The 19920-nt window shown below is 30.3% G+C and overlaps 1 protein-coding gene across 1 annotated transcript; it reads left to right on the plus strand.

The window, feature by feature from the left end:
- The first annotated feature begins 9792 nt into the window (after window positions 1–9792).
- Window positions 9793–12215, plus strand: LOC120080783 (ferritin-3, chloroplastic). Its single transcript, XM_039035410.1, has 8 exons — window positions 9793–10209; window positions 10676–10759; window positions 10980–11040; window positions 11113–11200; window positions 11453–11514; window positions 11609–11674; window positions 11752–11815; window positions 11899–12215. Exons 1-8 carry the CDS (start codon window positions 9905–9907, stop codon window positions 11940–11942), a joined length of 774 nt encoding a protein of 257 aa, XP_038891338.1. The 5' UTR covers window positions 9793–9904; the 3' UTR covers window positions 11943–12215.
- The last annotated feature ends 7705 nt before the right edge of the window (window positions 12216–19920 follow it).

Below are 19920 nucleotides of genomic sequence, written 5' to 3' on the forward strand. Positions count from 1 at the left end.
TTTTACCCTTATAGTTACATCTAACTTCTTAAGTACTACTGATCCCTCTAATGAACAATATATCATAGTCCTACTATGAGTGGACATTTCTCGGGCCTTGAGAAGGTGTGTAGTGCTACATCGTTCAATCTTGGAATCAACCTTTAAGGGAGCAATCTATCCACTTACCCCTGCTTCAGGGAAAGAGTGAATTTATCTTGTGTAGCTAAGTTCCCAGCTCCCCAATCAGACGAATCCCCAAATTGGTAAGTTTGAGTCGACAATCTGGCCACTCACGCCCATGCAAATCTAAGGACCGCCCTCAAAAGCAGAAGTTCCTAACTCACTCAAGATTAAGGTCATGTTACCTATGGTCATCCTAGTGAAGTGAAGTCTCTGTCATGAACGACATTATATAACGAGATTAAACACTTCATGGTCCGATCTTAAACAAACTCTTTTGTATAGGACACCCCCACTCGCATGTCTCTACATGAATGATCAGGATCATACCATCTGTAGTACGTCACAATACTTGTAACTATCTACAAAGCGGTCTACATCTGTAGTGTCACTAGGATAAGGTTTCCCTCATATATCCATATACTACAGACCATTTTGGTTATCACTTATGATCCACTTATAAGTCTCCACATACATGCTTAAGTTACAACGACAACCAAAGATCTTAGTTTATTGGTTTGTGGTAAATGCAAATAAAACATCTCATGTTTCGTAAACAACAGTGAAGAAAATATCTCATATTGTTACAAACTACAGGACCCAACGAGAGTTTAAAGCATCAACCCCAATAATTAGGCCCAAGCCCATGTAAGGCCCATGAGAAACCTCTATAAATAGAGTCCTTATCTCTTCATTTAGAAGAAGACGTTGGAGGGAATTGAAGGCAAAAGCTTTCTGAAGTCTGAAGCTCCAAGGATTTGAAGAACATAACTCCTCTAAAGCTTTGAAGATCAGAAAACACTAAAGCTCTGAAGATCAGAAGACATATAAAAGCTATAAAGATCAGAAGCCATATCAAAGCTCTGAAGATCAGAAGACACTAAAGCTCTGAAGATCAGAAGATATATCAAAGCTCTGAAGACCAGAAGATACTAAAGCTCCAAAGATCAAAAGATATATTAAATCTCTGAAGATTTAAGCTCCCAAGATCCAAAACTCAAGCTCTCGAGTGCTGAAGACCGAAGCTTCTCAAGCTTTGAAGACTGAAGTTCTCAAATTCTGAAGGACTTAAGATCTGAAGTATTTGAAGCTTTGAAGATTAGAAGATTTCAACAAACTGACTGTATCTTCTCAACCTACAAGCTAAAGATTCAATCTCCTCAAACCCAAGGGCCAAGCGCAAGTCCAGTTGTAAACTCTATAAATAGACCAGCTCTCCTCATTTAGAGAGATCAACAATTCTACACTCCAGAGAGCTTAGAGGGAATTCTCTACAATTAAAAGACTCCTTGACTACTGAAGCTAACCACCGTGAAGACTGAAGTCCTTTGCAGATACAAACATTCTGAAGACCAAAGTCCTTTGAAGATACAAGTATTCTAACCAACACCAACTCAAGTTCAACTCCACGAAACAAGTGTATTCGGAAACCTCGTGTGAGCACTAATCATCCAAGAAGATCAACAAGCCCAAAGGCCGATCGTCCAAGAAGATCATCGAACCCAAAGGCCGATCGTCCAAGAAGATCAACAAACCCAAAGGCCGATCGTCCAAGAAGATCAACAAGCCCAAAAGTGTTCAAAGGCTGATCATTCAAGAAAAACAACTAGCTTAAAGATTATAGTTTATTTTGAAAGCATCAAAATATTATATATTAGAGATTGTACTCACTTTCCACAAAATTAATACAAATACAAAGTTCAAGTTCCATGAAATAAATTTCTCTTGAAATCAAAAGAAAGAAGAAAATAAAGAAAAAAAGAGAGAAAAACAAAAGAAAGAAAAAAGAAGGAAAATTGAAAGGAAGAAAAAAAAGAAAAAAGAAAAAACGGTGGAAAAAAAAGAGAAGAAAGAAAGAAAAGATAAAGAAAAAGACATTGGAAAAAGAAAAGGAAAAGGAAAAAGAAAGTGTAGAAGAGGAGAGGATGAAGATGGTCCTATTTATAGAGTTTTCCAGGTTCCGTAACAAATTAGAAAATCCAAATCAAATAAAGATTTGATTTAAAATATTAGATTTTTATTAGATTTTCTAATTCGATTCTATCCTAATTTCAAATTAAATAAAAAAAAATTCTATTTAATTTAATTTTATTAGATTTTGTCCTTAAATTTATCTTCAAAAGATTTGGACATATTCTAAATTGTATCCAAAATCAAATTAAATTGAGGATAAAATTTGAATTTTTTTAATTAAAAATTTGGTCATATTCCAAATTTCATACTAAATTCAAATTTCTAAGTTTTTATCTCTAACCAAATTAAATTGGAGATAAAGCTCAAAATTTTTCCTTAAATTAAAATTTGACCATATTCCAAATTTTATTCAAAATTAAATTGTTCAATTTGAGATTAAACTGTATATAAAATCTCAAATTAAAATTTGGACATATTCCAAATTTTATCCCAAATCTAAATCATTCAAATCCATATGTTTTTCAAATTAAATTAAGGATAAAATCTCAAATTGACATAAAATTCAAATTTGGGCATCTTCCAAATTTTATATCAAACTCATCCAAATTTAGGTTCTTATCCATATTTCCAAATCAAATTGTGGGAAAGATCTAAAATTCATCCTAAGTTAAAATTTGGTAATATTCCAAATTTTATTCCAAGTTCAAGTTGTCAAAATTTGAGTTTTTATCTCCAATCTAAATAAATTGTGGATAGGAAAAGAAATCTCAATTGATTTTTTTATTAAAATTTGGACATATCCTAAATTGTATCTCAAATCCAAATCAAATTGGAGTAAAATCTCAAATTAAAATTTGACCAAACTTATGTACTAAATTCATAGTTTGACTGACACACTAGTTGAGGTCAAATTCAAGAATAGATATATTTGGATTTTGATTCCAATTTATATTTTTCGAGATTCATCCACTCATATACGTGCATAAATCTAGGAACATTTTTTGAATGATAAATTTTGACCAATCACGAGTTGTCATACCATCAATGAAAGCCTGAGCCTATTGAAAAAATTATAAGTTGGATTGAGCCGAGTAAAGTTGCTTGGCCCAACCCAATTCAAAACCATGGTGAAATTTTGGGCTAAATTAAAGATTAAGCTTAAGCCCAGTATTTCAGCCCAACATCAAATGAATCCAAGCCCAACTTTAGCCCAAACCCAATTTGGGTCCAATAAAGTAATTAGACCCAAGCTCATAAGAAATCTCTATAAATGGAGGTCTTATCTCGAAAATCTGAAGTCGGAAGCTCCAAGGATCTGAAGAACATAACTCCTTCAAAGGTTTGAAGATTAAAAGACACTAAAGGTTTGAAGATCAGAAGACATATCAGATTAAAAGACATTAAAGGTCTGAAGATCAGAAGACGTATCAAAGCTCTGAAGATCAGAAAACACTAAAGCTCTGAAGATCGGAAGATATATCAAAGCTCTGAAGATCAGAAGATCCTAAAGCTCCAAAGATCAAAAGACATATTAAAGCTCTGTAGATTTAAGCTCCCAAGATCCAAGACTCAAGCTCTCAAGTGCTGAAGACCGAAGCTTTTCAAGCTTCGAAGACTGAAGTTCTCAAATTCTAAAGGACTTAAAGACCTGAAGTATTTGAAGCTTTGAAGATTAGAAGATTTCAACAAACTGACTGTATCTTCTCAATCTACAATCTGAATTCAATCTCCTCAAACCCAAGGGCCAAGCGCAAGCTGTAAACTCTATAAATAGACAAGCTCTCCTCATTTGGAGGGGTCAGCAATTCTACACTCCAAAGAGTTTAAAAGAAATTCTTTACAATCAAAAGGTTCCTTAACTCCTGAAGCTGACCACGCTTAAAAACTGAAGTCCTTTGGAGATATAAGCATTTTGAAGACTGAAGTCCTTTGAAGATACAAGCATTATGACCACGCTCGAAGACTAAAGTCTCTTGAAGATCGAAGTCCTTTGAAGATACAAGCATTCTTTCAAGACTCGAAGCTCAAGAACATCCACATGCCCCGCTTCTATACGTCAAGCGTACGCATTTAACCGCGAGAGAATCAGAGGATCAAATACTAGAGATCGAACCACATCGCATCAAATCAACATCAACATCAGCACCAACTCAAGTTCAACTCCATGAAACAAGTTTCTCCGAAAGCCTCGTGTGAGTACTAATTATCCAAGAAAATCAACAAGCCCAAAGGCCGATCGTCCAAGAAGATCATCAAGCCCAAAGGCCGATCATCCAAGAAGCTCAATAAGCCCAAAGGTCGATCATTCAAGAAGATCAACCTGATTATAGTTTATTTTGAAAGCATCAAAATATTATGTATTAGAGATTGTACTCACTTTCCGCAAAATTAATACAAATACAAAGTTCAAGTTCCATGAAATAAATTTCTCTTGAAATCTTGTGCGAACAATTCTATTATTATATTTTTACAATTACACTTTTTATTGGTTAATAAATTTTTATTATAACTTTTTGTTTATTTTTATAAAATTTTAATTTTCGATCTTTATTCTATGGTTGTCAAACTTTTTGAATTTTAGTTTATCCAAATTAATAAATTCCTCTAAATAATGTAAATGATTTGCACAATGTTGTATGTTCTCTCCTAATTACATTGTTTAAGTTTTTCCCCTCTTGGTCATTCATTTTTAGGCATAAAACTTATTTGAGTTTCTTTATTAATAACATGTTGAGTGAATACTTATAATTATGCTTTTATTTTTTAACTTATTTAAATACTAAAATACTTTGGTTGGATTGTTTACTTTTCCTTATACTTTTTACTTATAACTTTTGGTTGGATGGTTACTTTTCCTTATAAGTACTTTTTTATAAATATTTTTAGATTCTATTACAGTAAGAAGAAAATTTATTATTATTATTATAAAAGTAATCAATATCTCTTTTTAAATTTTAAATTAATATAAATGATCACTAATTGATTTCTTTTTTTTCCTAACCTAAACAACCCAAACTACTATCCTTTCATTATTTTAAAATTTTAATAATGAATATTAAACTATTTATTAAAATTTTGTTCATTTTGGTTTTTGTACTTCCAATTTCGAATTATTTATATCCTTAAATTTTAAAAAAATGACTATTTTAATTCTTAAAAAATGAAATGAAACTGAAAATGAAGAAACCAAGATAGTCACTTTCTTAAAGTATGACGACCAAAATAAATATTTTAAATAGTATAATGACCAAAATGAACCAAAATTAAAGTATAAAGATCAAAATGAATCAAATCTTGAAGTAGAACAACAAAATGAATCAAAGGAGCATTATAAAAGCAATAGGTTTGAATCCTCCTTTTCTGGGAAATCCTCCCATATCCTAATATTAAAATAATACAATTTGGAAATTAAAATTCATAAACTAAACAAAAAATGGCAACCAATCAATTTTGAACACAAGTTAGTGAACAAATAGACATGCAAAAACCAAGAAAAAAAAAAAGTTTTTGATAAATTTCCATGAAATATGATCCTTATTTAGGTGTTTGTGGTCAGAAATCTCCTCATTCAACTTTTTTTTTTTCCCTTGTCCTCTTTATTCTCTGACTCTTCAACCAAGAAGAAAATTGTGACTCAAATTCTATTCTTGGCCTTTAAATTTTCACACATTTTGTTTTTAAATAATTTTTTTTCAAAACTATTCTAATTTTAGATGTTGTATTCCTATTCTAGAACTTTACATAAAAACTCAAATTGATCCCATAAATCACATATTAAATAATATCAAACCATATTCTTTTCATTTGGACTCTTTTTAAATATAAAAAAATATTTATATTTTATAGCAAAAAAATCCAAAATACAAATACTTTTAGAACTTTGAAGTGTAAATATTTTTTGGGATTTTTCTATTTATAAGAATTTTTTTATCCTTTATTAGGTATTATTCGAGTGCATCATAGATTGTACTCATTTTTATAACGTCCACACAAATTACAAAAAAAAAAATAATTTATTTTTAAAGAAAAGTTTAGCACATAGCAAATGTGGTTGTCATCAATCTCTTAAATGCATGTATTTTTTTTTCATATTATTTAATCTATCCAAAATAGTACTCAAAAGATTAGTAATTTTTCATATTTAATTGAATAAGTTTTTAGGTTTTTTTTTTTTATTGTAAGCTCTATAGTATATATCAAATTGTACTCTAAACTTTTAGGTTGTATTAATTCAAACCTCAAACGAAATAATTCTAACAATTCAAACCTTAAACTTTCATGTATGAATCAACTTAAATTATTTGATAGTAATTTGTAACTATTTTCGCTCGATTCAATTTAGAATTCGCTCAAAAGAGTTAAAGTAAAATTATTCTCCAAAAATTTCATCAAATTAGCATAAATATTAGAAAACAATTCCTTTTAAATAAATGAGAGGAAAATGAACAAATAAAAATACCGAAAAAAAAACCGCTCAAATTTAATTAAAAAATATCATACTATCTATTAGATTCTCACATATTTCACTAATTCACATCACTTATATTTAAAGAAGTCTTATCCCCTTATGAAAGTTTCAAATTCCCGTTATAATTTTGTACTTAAAATTCCTCTAAAATTTTAACTAAGAAATTAGTTTTTTTTAAAAAAAAAAAAAATTGAATTTTCTTGTCTGTTAAATCTCATTTTTTAACTCCTTTAAATTTTGGTTTTTAGTACAATAAGAATCGAATAATTCAAACCATAAATTTCGTGGTCGCTAATACATATATATTGTATGTAAGTTGAACTATGCTCGTTTTGAAAATTTTCAATTGATTTATTACTATTTGACATGTTGGTTTATTATGATGAGCTAATTTTAAGATATTTACCAACAATGAAGGACTTAAACCAAATTGATAATAAAATATAAAAGACTATTTGAATAGTTTTTAAATAAATTGATCATAACTCAATTGACGTCAAGTAAATAATATCAATCTCGATGTTAAAAGTCTGATTTTCCATTATACTTCCACATATTGTCAAATAATAATGATAGATTTTTGGGGACAAAAAACTTAAAAATACTTTTGATCCTTAAAATTTTTATGAAAATAATAATCTAATCCCTAAATATTATTATAAAACATTTAGGATTAGTTTGAAATTATTTTAACTTTTAAAATAATTATTGGCAACTAGGGTTTTAAAAACAAGCTCTTATGAAATGATATTTAGTAAATTTTTGCCTTAAAGTTGAAAAAAAAGTAGATTACAAACATAAATAAATATTAAATTGTCGTGGTTTAGATATGATGACTAAATTAGACATGTTATTAAAATTTGAATTTTTTTTTTTGATATTTTATAATTTTCAAATATTGTTTAAAATGATATATATTTTTATATATAGTGCTTTGCTCTAAATTACTCTGTTAAATATGAAACAAATAACTGAAATTTTAAAAAAAATGAGATTATTTTTTTAATAAAAATAGTTGACTAAACTAATAATCAATTTATAATTTTATGAAATAACATTTTTGTGCAAGGGAAATATACTAGATATATAAAAGCAATGATAAGTCGAAAAATTAAAATTTTGTTAAGAAACAACATTTGATTCGTGAAGATGACTTTTAAAAGGTTGGTGGTGAGCTGCTTAATTGACATGCAATATGTATTTTATCGCAATATTTTTTAAGAATTGTGCGAATAAATGTGTGTCGTGTAAATACAACTTAAATTTTTTAGGTTAAGTAACAAGTTAATATTTGTAATTTATTAATATATTTGAATTTAAATCTAAATAGTTTATCAATTTTAAATTTAAATAGATAAGAAATTTTAATGCTATATTTTGAGGAGTGTTTGTGGGTTGGTTGGAGTTGGATTGGGTTAAATAACTTTTTAGACTCGATTCTATTGTTGGAGTTGTAAGTTTTTTCAACCTAATAACGCTTATTAAATAATGAACTCAACCCAACCCAATTATTAAACATTTTGGTTGGATTGATTCGGGTTAGTCGGATCTTAGGAAGCACTGATACTTCTAATGTGTAGAGAATTAGTATCAGATACTGATACGTGGTAGATACGTATCTGATACGTGATTTCAAGTATCTTATTTTTTTTATTTTTATTGTTAATTTTCAGATACACGTATCTGCCGGGATACTTGTGTCAATTTTTTTTTTCCAAATTTAAGCCCAACCCTCAACCCATTTTATTTTAGTGCATGTTTAGGATTGATTTTAAAATCATCAAAAAACATTTTTTTTTCATTTTTAAAATCACTCGAAAACACATTTTTAATTACTCAAAATTAATTTAGTTTTCAAATTTATACTTTTAAATACAATTTTCATATCATCAAAATTAGTTTTGAAGGATTAAACATGTTTCACGATGATTTTGAAAATGATAAAAGTGATTTCAACCATTTTAAAATCACTTACAAACATAAAAGTCAACTTAAATTGAGCAACCCAAAACAAAATAAACTAAAAATGATAAAAACATAAAAAATTTAAAAAAAAAAAAAAAAAACCCCGAAACGTAATTAAAGCTTCATTCTTCCTTTCTCTCTCACTATTTAAATCATGATTCACACCCGTTTATCCTCAACTTCATTCTTCAATCTCCATCTTCTATTTCTTTCCTACCGTCTACTCTAGACGCTCAACAATCACTCGACGTTACTGGATTTTTTTTCAAGTTTTCACTCTCTTCTTGAATCTATTTTAATCTAACTTAAAATAAGTATTATAGCAATTAATTAGGCTTTATATATATATCACACATATATAAGTACGTATGTATGTATGTAACGTATCTTCAACGTATCCGTATATTAGTTTTTAAAAAATTAACATATCGCCGTATAGTATCCGTATCATGTTTCCATATAGGTGTTTGTACTTCTTAGATCGGATCATTTATTTAAACTTTTGTTCTAAGAATAAGTAAAATGCTAATATGTGAAAATTTTATTTCATATTTTGAATTTAGATTACCAACTCAATTTCAATTTATATAAATAAAATTTCTTTTCTAAAATACTAAAAAAAATATTTTAAAAGTTGTTGGAAAATAAATGATTTAAAAAAAATCTGAAATTAAAAAAATAAAATAAATAAATAAATATATAGTTGTATCATGAATAAAAAAAACATATTTTTCAAAATTAAGAATAAGTCGAGAAGATTTTGGTTATATTAGGTAAACTCATGAGTTATCTCAATCGATAAATTTTTTATTTATTTGAACACAACTCAACCTAAATGGTATAAGTTGAGTTGGATTGATGAGTTTTTTCGAGTATTTTTGAACCCCATGAATTATAAAAGTTAAATTATTACCCATATTAAAATATAAGAACAAAATTATTATATACTGAATAAATTATTACAAATTAATTTGGAGAGACAAAAACAAAATTTCAACCCCTTCTCTAGAACGAACGAACAAACAAAGTTCAACCCAAAAAAAGTAATAATAATTTTTTTTAAAAATGAAAATAAAAAATTAAAGATAATTGGGTGGAGTGGAATTACGTTGAGGATTGGAAAATCAAAAGTCTCGAGATATTTCCGGTAGAATACGAAACAAACCACAATCTGGCACGAGCTTGACACGCGCTCATCTCCGTTTCTCAATCTCTTCCGTCCACGCGTCTCTTCATCCAACGGTTCTCCTTCATTCTCGTATCCTTTTATATTTCCCTCAACTCTCTTCCTTTCTTCCATCTCCATCCTCATCCTTTTTCACCACACACAGACATTCAGTCTCTCAAAACCCTCAAAATTTCCAAATCTCCATTTTCGTTTCACTTCCTTCAATCATGCTCCTTCGTGCTCCTTCAGCCGCTCTCTCCGTCGCTAATTCTCTCCCGGAGAATTTGAGTCCTCTGTTTTCTTCTTCTTCCTCTTCGTCTCTGACTCTCAGGCTTTCTCCGGCCAGAAATGGTGGCAGTTTGGTTGTTTCAGCCTCCAAGGGCTCGAACACTCGGCCGTTAACCGGGGTGGTTTTTGAACCCTTTGAGGAGGTCAAGAAGGAGCTCAGTCTTATTCCCACTGCCCCTCAAGTCTCGCTTGCTCGTCAGAAGTATACCGATGCCTGTGAGGCTGCGATCAATGAGCAAATTAAGTGAGTTTTCTTGTTCCTTTTTTTATTTGGGAGGGATTTTGTATGTGGGTTTAGGGTTTTTTTTTGTTGTGGATCGATCTTCTTTTGAGTTATCTGATTTCTTTAATTATCTGATGGATTCTTTTCATTTTTTGGTGATCTGAGGTTTGGTGTTTTCATTCTTGTTATTTAATTATGAATATAATTCTTTATATGCAAATAATTTCACTGTGAAACATATTGAATTTGGTTTGAATAAGAATCTTTTATTAGGAAATTACTTCTTGGGTTTTTTTTTTTTTTTTTTTTTTTTTTTTTTTGTGGAACATACCTATCTTGTTTGGGTTTCCTTACTGGTATTTTAATATGAATATGATTCTTTACATGGAAATTATATGTTAGTTCTTATGGAATATACATATTTGGTTTGGTATTACATTTCTTGCTTATTTATATGGAAAGCTAACAAGGTTGGATTTCATAACAGTGTTGAATACAATGTGTCATATGTATATCATTCCATGTTTGCCTACTTTGACCGAGACAATGTAGCACTCAAGGGTTTGGCCAAGTGAGTTTTGATTTTTGAATATCTTATCTTATTTTAGCCTGTTAATCATTTTGTTTTTCGGGTTTTTGTTTTTGAAAATTATAAATGGAATTAGTGTTTATTATAAGTTTAATTTTCAAGAAACCATAAGCTCAAAAAGAAAATGGTTATCAGGCAGCCTTAGTTATTATTGTTTTTTCCCCCTTATAATTCCTGAATTTGAAATGTTGTGTATTCAAAGGTTTTTCAAGGAATCAAGTGAAGAAGAAAGGGATCACGCTGAGAAATTGATGGAATATCAGGTAGATATGTTACAACGAATAAGTTGATTTCGGGTTTTTTGGATTCTTTATTGATTTTGGATCATTTTGTAGAACAAACGAGGTGGACGAGTGACGCTGGAGTCTATGATTAAGCCCTTGTGTGAGTATGACAATGAGCAAAAAGGAGATGCCTTATATGGTTAGTTTTTTTTTTCCCTTTCTTTTTTATTGCTATATTTATACGAATAGTAGATAGGTTATTTACATAAATATAAAATATTAATGTAACCGATGTTGACCTCCTAACATTAATAATAAAGACTTATTTATGAAATTATATTATCTCGATATTGACCTCGTAACATTAGTTGATATGGCTTTCTCCATCTATATTTGGTTTGCTATGATTGTAATGATTTTGACACTAAACGGTCCCTTTTTAATTTTTAAGCAATGGAGCTCGCTTTGTCCCTCGAGAAGCTAACAAATGAAAAGTTACTCCACTTACACAAGGTAGAGTTTTATTTGTAGCTTTCACATTTTTGTTTTCTTTGGTTGCTCTAGTCTTGACAATGAAAATAGGCTTATTATATTCGTTCTCGTTTAGGTGGCTGAAGATAATCATGATGTGCAGCTAACTGAGTTTATCGAAAGCGAATTTTTGGGAGAACAGGTAATAAACCCCCCCATGGACTGTGATCATGTTTGCTTTCCATATAAGCTGAATGTTTCAATCATTCACCATTGTAGGTAGAAGCAATCAAGAAAATCTCAGAGTATGTTGCTCAGCTGAGGAGAGTAGGCAAGGGACACGGTAAGAACACACCAACGTCGCCCCGTCTACCCGTTGTTTTATATTTTCCCCTGTAACAATATGTTCTTTGAAACCTTTTTCAGGAGTTTGGCACTTTGATCAGATGTTGCTTCATGAGGGAGCATAAACAACGGGTGTTTGCTGCATAGAGTAGAGTTTAATGAAAGCTGAAAATAAAATGGTTCAGTTCTGTGCTGTGCTTTGGATATGGTTGTTTGTGTTTAGTTTAGTTGTAATGGGGAGATTATTAGAGGGCAGATGATGATTTGTGTTAGAATTTTCTCTTGTTAACCATGTTAATGTTTGTTGTGCTTTGGTTCAAAGGGTTTGTTTTGGTGTTGTAATTCAAGATTCACTTGTTTTTTAATTCTAATCTAGAGTTTATCCTAAATCCTAGCCAGATAAATCTTAATTGACTTTTGAATTCTAATCTCATTTTTATATAACTTCCACCAAGATTATGACAGATTTAAGATGGTATCAACGTATGACAATTTAGGATAGTTATCACATTTAAGATTGGACTATCATTATCTAGCTAACTGAGAGTCAATTTATATTTTCCTTTATGTTTTCTTTTCTAACATTTTCAATATTTCTGTTTTCTTTCTTTCTTTCTTTTTTTTTTTTAAAGTATTAGTTATCATTTTTAAGAAACGAAAAGATATATTTATTTGATAGCCCTACCCAAAATAGCCATATTGTTTGATCTTTAATCTATCATCAATTTAAATTCCAAAATTTAATTTAAAATAATAGTATCAAATTTAAACATTAAGACTAAATGACGAAAAAAAATTATGTTTAAAATAATAGTCATTGTTTTCTCCTAGCCGAGGTTTTCTTACCATTTTCAAAGATTAAGAGTAAATTATGAAAAAAAATTAAATATAAGAAATATTTAATCTAAAATAAAATAGGGTGGTTATTATAAAAAAAAATAACCAAAATATTTATAAGATATAACAAGATTTTAGAACTATCGTCTCATAGTTCTAAAATTTTGTTATACCTTATAAATATTTTCAATAATTTTATTATTTGAAATAATTTTTCAATAAAATAATTAGTTCAAATTTCACTTACAAACTTTAATTTCTTGTAATTTCTATGGAAAATGTTAAAAGTATTTAATCGAAAATTTAAAATGTGAATTTGACAATGAAGATATTAAACAGTGGAAACTTCTTTAAAATATCAACGACCATAGTGAAGATTTCTTTAAAACATCAACAACCATTTCTTCATAGTTCTCGACTATTTTGATTCAATTCTAATTCAGACCGCATTTAATAGAACTATTATTTCACCACGTGCAAATGCAGTGCATTTTAATTTAAAAAAAAATCAAAATAGATATTTTTTTTAATAATTTGGATAAAAACTTATTTAATAGATTTATTTACAAAATTAGTTAGATTCATTTCATATTTTATACAAATATTACTATTTAATTGTTAATATGCTAATATACTATTTACTATATAATCTTAATCTAACTAATTTGCTAACGATTTTTATAAATTAATTTAATAGCTAAAAATTCTAACTTTTTAAAAATAAATCTTAAATATATGGAGATTAATCTCTTATTGTTAAATTACTAACGTTTATCTATATTTCAATTACTATAAATCGCTACGTATTATAAAATTAATAAACTTTCTGTATATAGTGTAAATCTAAAAATATAATATTTAAAATCATCATTATTTTTATTATCAATATACATTTGTTTTTACTATTTATGAAATTATCTACATGTTGATTGATGTCTTATTCCTAGTTATACTACTTTATCTATCCCTATTTGGTTTGCTATAATTATATTGTTGATTTTGACACTAAACTGTCTCTTTTTCTAATTTTTAAACAATGGATTTGCTTTTTCACATAAGAAGCTAACAAATGAAAAGTTAATCCACTCACAAAGCTAGAGTTTTATTTATAGCTTTCAATTTTTTGTTTTTTTTTTGGACTCTTTGAGTTTGGAAGTATTTGAAATAGGCTTAATAATTATATGCATTTTCTTTTAGGCAGTTGAAGATTATCCGTTAAAAGATGTCCAATTCCTCCATGGATGGAAATTCTTCGATTAGGCGGAGAATGGGAGAGGGAGTGGGGAAAAAAAATTTCCCGTGAGCTAAACAGAGATGGGGATGGGGAATGCATTCCCCGTCCCGCCCCGACCGCCCGTTTTCCCGTCCCCGCCCCGATTAACTTTTACATATTTATTTAGTATAGTTATTTAATGTTATGTTATTATTTTATTATTTTAAATTTCAAATTTGATTATTTATTAGGAAAGATAATGAATATGTTTAAATTTAGATTAAATATGTGAATATTTGATTATATTTTATTTTTCTACTAAAAAGTTAATTAGCTTTTTTAGGCCAAAATTTGAATAATTTATCTTTAAATTCAAATTGACATTTAAAACTAACCATAATAAACAATTTAGTGATAAAATTAATTATTAATTAAAATTTGTTCACATTAATAATGATTTAAATTAATTGACTTTTTACAAAAAAAAAAAAAGAATAACGGGAAAAAATTCCGTGGAAAACCCAATCCCCGCGAATTCCCTATGGGGAATCCCCGTGGGAAATTTACGGAATAGAGAATGGACGGATCGGAATGGCATCCCCGGTCCCGCCCCGCCCCGTGGACATTTCTAGATGCAGTTGATTGAGTTTATCGAAAGCAATTTTTTTTTTTAACAAGTAATAACTCGTATGTAAATAAAACTTGTGATTGATCGTGTTTTGTTCTCGGAACATAACAGGATGCTCTTTTAATTTTAATTTATATATTAGTTATATTTTTTTATCACATATGTATACATATACAAATGGATAAATATTTTATAATCTTTAATAAATTAGATTTGGAACAATTTAGAAAAAAAATTATTTTCAGAAAAGTAATTGTTTTGACTTAGTTTTACAATATTTTCAGAGCCGTTGAATATTTATGCTTCTTGACCTCCTAACATTAATGTTAAAGACTTGAATTTATGAAAGTACATGATGATTGATGTCTTATTCTAGTTTATACTGGATTCTCCATCATAGTTGGTTTGCTATAATTATATTTTCTATTTTGACACGAATAGCCTCTTTTTAATGTTTAAGCAATGGAGGTTACTAAAGGAACTCTTAAATAAGAGTATCCATGAACGGGTTCAGATCTTTCTAATTTTATTGTGACCAAATTACCACATACATTCTAACAAACAGATATGCATTGTAACACTCATTATAAACATGCTTTCACAATTAAAATACAACAAATTGAGTAAATGTACCAGCTGATGACAATCTTCACTCGCACTCAATCCAGTGGAAGCGACTCCTCTACGGTCCTTATCACCCAGCAATCAGTTGCCTAACAGCACCACGATCATCTACACGAATAGCAGCGCACAAACAAACAGCAACTGGGATGACACCACCACTCGAAACCCTCGGTATTCTCGGAGTGAGAATCCAAAGAGTGGACTATGATGGAATTGGTAGAGGAAGGAGGAAAGGACGATCATGTAGAACGAACAAGCAAGTGGGAGATAGTAGATGACTATCGTATAGTCGGGTGCTTGTCGTTTAGGAAAAGGTACATGATCGTGTAGGTTTTACTAATCGATCATCTAGTAAATAGTAAGCGATCGTTTAGGTCAGCTCAACGCGTTAAGCAAACATTTAGAGAAGGTAAACGATCGTTTAGTGCGCGGGTGTGCAATCGTTTAGGCGATGGGCACTATCGTATAGGCTCTCAATGTTAAGCGATCGTGACATTTTCGAACTGCTTACAAAAATGAAAACAATTTTCATTTTATTCTTCAGTTACAAGAATCGAAATCAATCTTCCCACTTTCATACAATTTAAAAGAAATTATCGGCCAATTATCTCATAACCGCCTATTTAAATAAATAATGAATATAATCATATTATATTCTTAACCTATAGTTTGATATCACATATCTATTATAGAAATTTCTCCTCTACTTGTTATAAACCATATTTATATCCAATTTTTTCCAAAATAATATATCTAATATATTTAGTCAATTATATCACATATAATTAACCAGTTCAATTATATCATATATAATCGAACTCTTTCTTGTCAATTTGAATATTTCAAACTGACCCAAAAACTGATTCTCCACTTTATCCAAGCAACCAAGGGGACCTTATGAACCTATGGCTCAAAGCTCTAACGGTACGTGAATAGTTGACTAAACTCTTTAGCCATGAGATCCACCATCCGTTAACTGTCAGGCATTTCACTAAAGACCAATAGCTGAACTCTTCTTTCAGCAAATATATTTCTGTGTCTATTGGATATAACCAATCATGAGTACAATGACCCTTCACAGATGCTCGTAAGTACAGCTGGGCCAATTTACCGTTTTGCCCCTGTAGTTACATCTCACTCCTTAAGTACCACTGATCCCTCTAATGAACAATACAACATAGTCCAACTATGTGTGAACACCTCTCGGGCCAAGAAAAGGTGTGTGGCGCTACATCGTTCAAGCCTTGAAATCAGCCCTTAAGGGAGCTTCTATCTACTTGCCTCTGATTCGAGGAAGAAGTGAATTCCATCTTGTGTAGCTGAGTTCCTAACTCACAAATCAGACGAATCCCCAAAGTGGTAGGTTTAAGTCGGCGACCTGGCCACTTGCACCCATGCAAATTAAAGGACCGCCCTCAATGGCAAGAGTTCCCAATTCATTCAGGATTGAGGTCATGTTACCTATATTCATCCTAAATGAATTCTCTGTCATGAACGGTATTATATAACGAGACGTTAATACTTCGTGGTCTGGTCTTATACAAACTCTTTGTATAGGATGCCCTCGCTCGCATGTCTCCTACACGAATGATCAAGATCAAACAATTTCTGACAAGTCACAACACTTGTGACCATTCCATAAAGCGGGTCGCATCCGTAGCGTTACCAAGATAAGGTTTCCCTTCATCCATATACTACAAACCATTTTGGTTATCACTTAAGACATGATCCACTTGTATGTCACCACATACATGCTTAAGTTACATCCAGATAACCAGAGATTTTAGGTTTATCGGTTTGTGGTAAAGCAAATATAACAAACAACTGAACACAATCAAGAAATGAAGTAAAATATCATATATTATACATCACAAACATTCATACAAACTATTTACAAACTACAGGATACGAGACTTTAGGGTATCAACACCAACACTTACTTTGTCCCTTGATATGCTAACAAATGAAAAGTTACTCCATTTGCACAAGATAACGTTTTATTTATAACTTTCACATTTTTGTTTATTGGTTTACTTGAGTTTGGAAGTCTTGTAAATATGCTTTTTATCTGCATTCTCTATTAGGTGGTTGAAGAGAATCACGACATGCAGCTAACTGAGTTTACGAAAGTGAATTTTTGGCTGAACATGTAATACCCGCCTGTAAATAAGACTTGTGATTGATCATATTTTGTTCTCATATAGGTACTAGGGGTGTGCACAGTTCGATTCGGTCCAGTTTTGGGTCAAACTATGAACCGAACCAAAGTCCACGGTTCTCAAGTAGGAAATCGATTCCCATTAGTTTCGGTTCCTGAACTGAACCAACCTGAATCGGTTCAGGTTGGTTCCGTTTGGTTTATAACCGATGTTTTTTTAAAAAGAAAAAAATTGACAAAAAGATTGGACTTATGGACTTATACTATGAGATGGGCTTATGGACTAAGTATTACTTAATATTTAATAATACTTTTACTCAATATAATATTTAATAAATATTAATATATTGGTTCGGTTTTTTCGATTTTTCAGGATAGAAAACCGTTGATCGAACCGAAACAATCGGTTCGACTACTTAGTGAACCGGCAATTGCTTCTTTTTAAAAAAGACCGGACCAAACCAGTCGATTTGGTCTGATTTTCCGATTTTGGTCGATTTCTACACAGCCCTGATAGGTACAAATATTCTCAATGCTTTAAGTTTCACCATGGTAGGTAGAAGCAATCAAGAAAATCAGTATATTACTCAACTAAGTTGAGTAGGCAAGGGACAGTTATGTCATTTTGTGTCTCTTCAAAAGAGGTGATCCAAAAAGTCAATCATGTCGTGTCTCTTCAAAAGATGTGACTCAACAATGAGCAAACGATGCAATGTTATTGAACAATGTCAAACATAGTTTTTGTCCGATTGTGGATTGCATTTCTTCGAGAAACACAACACCAATTGTGGCGTATTTGGTGATTGTGCAATTGAATAATGATTTGTGCAAATAATTTTCAAGTTTCTCCATTTTTTACAAATATGTTTTTAGATTACTTAATCCTCATTTAATAATTATTTGATATTTTTTATTTTTGAAAACCAACCTTATTAACACTAATCTCTCTCTCTCTTTTTTTTTTGTTATTACTTTTAAGAGAGATTTTTAAAATTCAAACAGAGTCTTAAAAGCTAAAAAAATATAATTCTTAAAATCTGTTTTTCTTTTAGTTTGACTAAGAATTGAAAGAAAAGATTAAAAAAAACTATTTACTAAAAATTAGATGGTAATCAAAGGAATTTTAGATTTTCATTTTCCTTGTCCAACACAAAAATCTCTCCTCTTAGACTTTATTTACCTAGTAGCCATGGAAATGAACTCAAAGAAAAGCAAATAAAAATTTAGTGTCAAATCCTGTGGATTATAAATTATGTGTCTGTATACGTATACACAAATCACATGTATTTATATTTATTTGTGTCCCATTATTCAATTAAAATAAGTAAATACAAATTACTATTTTAGAAAATCAAACATAATAGGACAAAATGCATTTTTGGTTCCTGACGTTTGAGGCTAGTGTTTGGTCCCTAAAATTTTAAAATAAACATTTTAATCCCTGACATTTAAAAATGGTGTTTGACCATTAGTTGATTAACGAAAGAGTGACATAGTATGTTAAATTGGAAAATTTTAAATGAGGTGGCATGTTGGGTTGACAAATTTTAAATAAGGTAGACGTTTTTTTTTTAATTCTTCATTTTATTATTATTATTATTTTGTATTAGGTGAATTTTTCCTTTTTTTTTCTTTTTCCTTTTTCCATCTCTCCCCTTTAGGTTTATTTTTTCTTTTTATTATAAGTACATGAGGGAATACTAACTAAGCTCATTTTGGCTCCCTTCCCTCTTTCTCTTTCTCATGAGAGGTTTGCAAACTTCATAATAACTAATGAATTGTTAGAGACTCTTAGCCACCGACTTGGTTCGTATCTGAGAGAGAGAAAAGGGAGGAACAAGATAAAAAAAAGAATCAGGGATAGAGAGAGGAGATGAAAGGGCAAAATTTGGTCTGAAACCGAGGAAGGCTCATGGCCACTGTCGCAACGTCATCATGATGCGAAGCAACCGACATCCTACCCCAAGGGTTTCTTTCGAGGTGAAAAGTTTGGAGTCTCCACCAAATATTATGGATGAGATTGGTCACCTATTTTAAAAGAAAAAATAAGGTCTACATAATAAAAGTTAGGTTTGTTAGAGTAAGATAACATGCAGTGGAAGTATCAAGGATCCATAAACATCCAAATTCACTAATTTTGGAAGAAACTTAGAGCATGCTCATCTAAATAATAGGGTTTTAGATCATACCTTTGTAGAACTCTTCAAGATCTTGATAAAATAGTAGCAGTCTTCACCAAAGATCACCGTGAACCACCTTAAGATCTTCTCCACTATCCTCTTGGAGTTTTAGACCGAGTTGTGGGACTCAAGAACAACTTGAAGCAACAGAATTACAGAGGAAAGCTCACAGTAGCACACTACCGAAGAACCTTTTCTTCCAGCTGAAATTTTCTCTCAAAATTTCTATGTAATGCATGCCCTCAAATCACTCCATTCTTCTTTATTTATTGTAGATGAACATGCAAAAGAATGAATATGCATGGCTTGTAGCTCATGCTTGGAGTTAAATGAAGAAGAGGAAGTGGGCTTTGTGTGAGCATGAAGAAGATGATAATGGAAAACTTCAAAATTCCATTTGTGCATGTAAACCTATTTTCCAATTTTCTTTAAAACCAAAATTTGATTTCAAAATCCATTTTGA

This window comes from Benincasa hispida, chromosome 7, assembly GCF_009727055.1.
Source record: "Benincasa hispida cultivar B227 chromosome 7, ASM972705v1, whole genome shotgun sequence".
Lineage (NCBI taxonomy): Eukaryota > Viridiplantae > Streptophyta > Magnoliopsida > Cucurbitales > Cucurbitaceae > Benincasa > Benincasa hispida.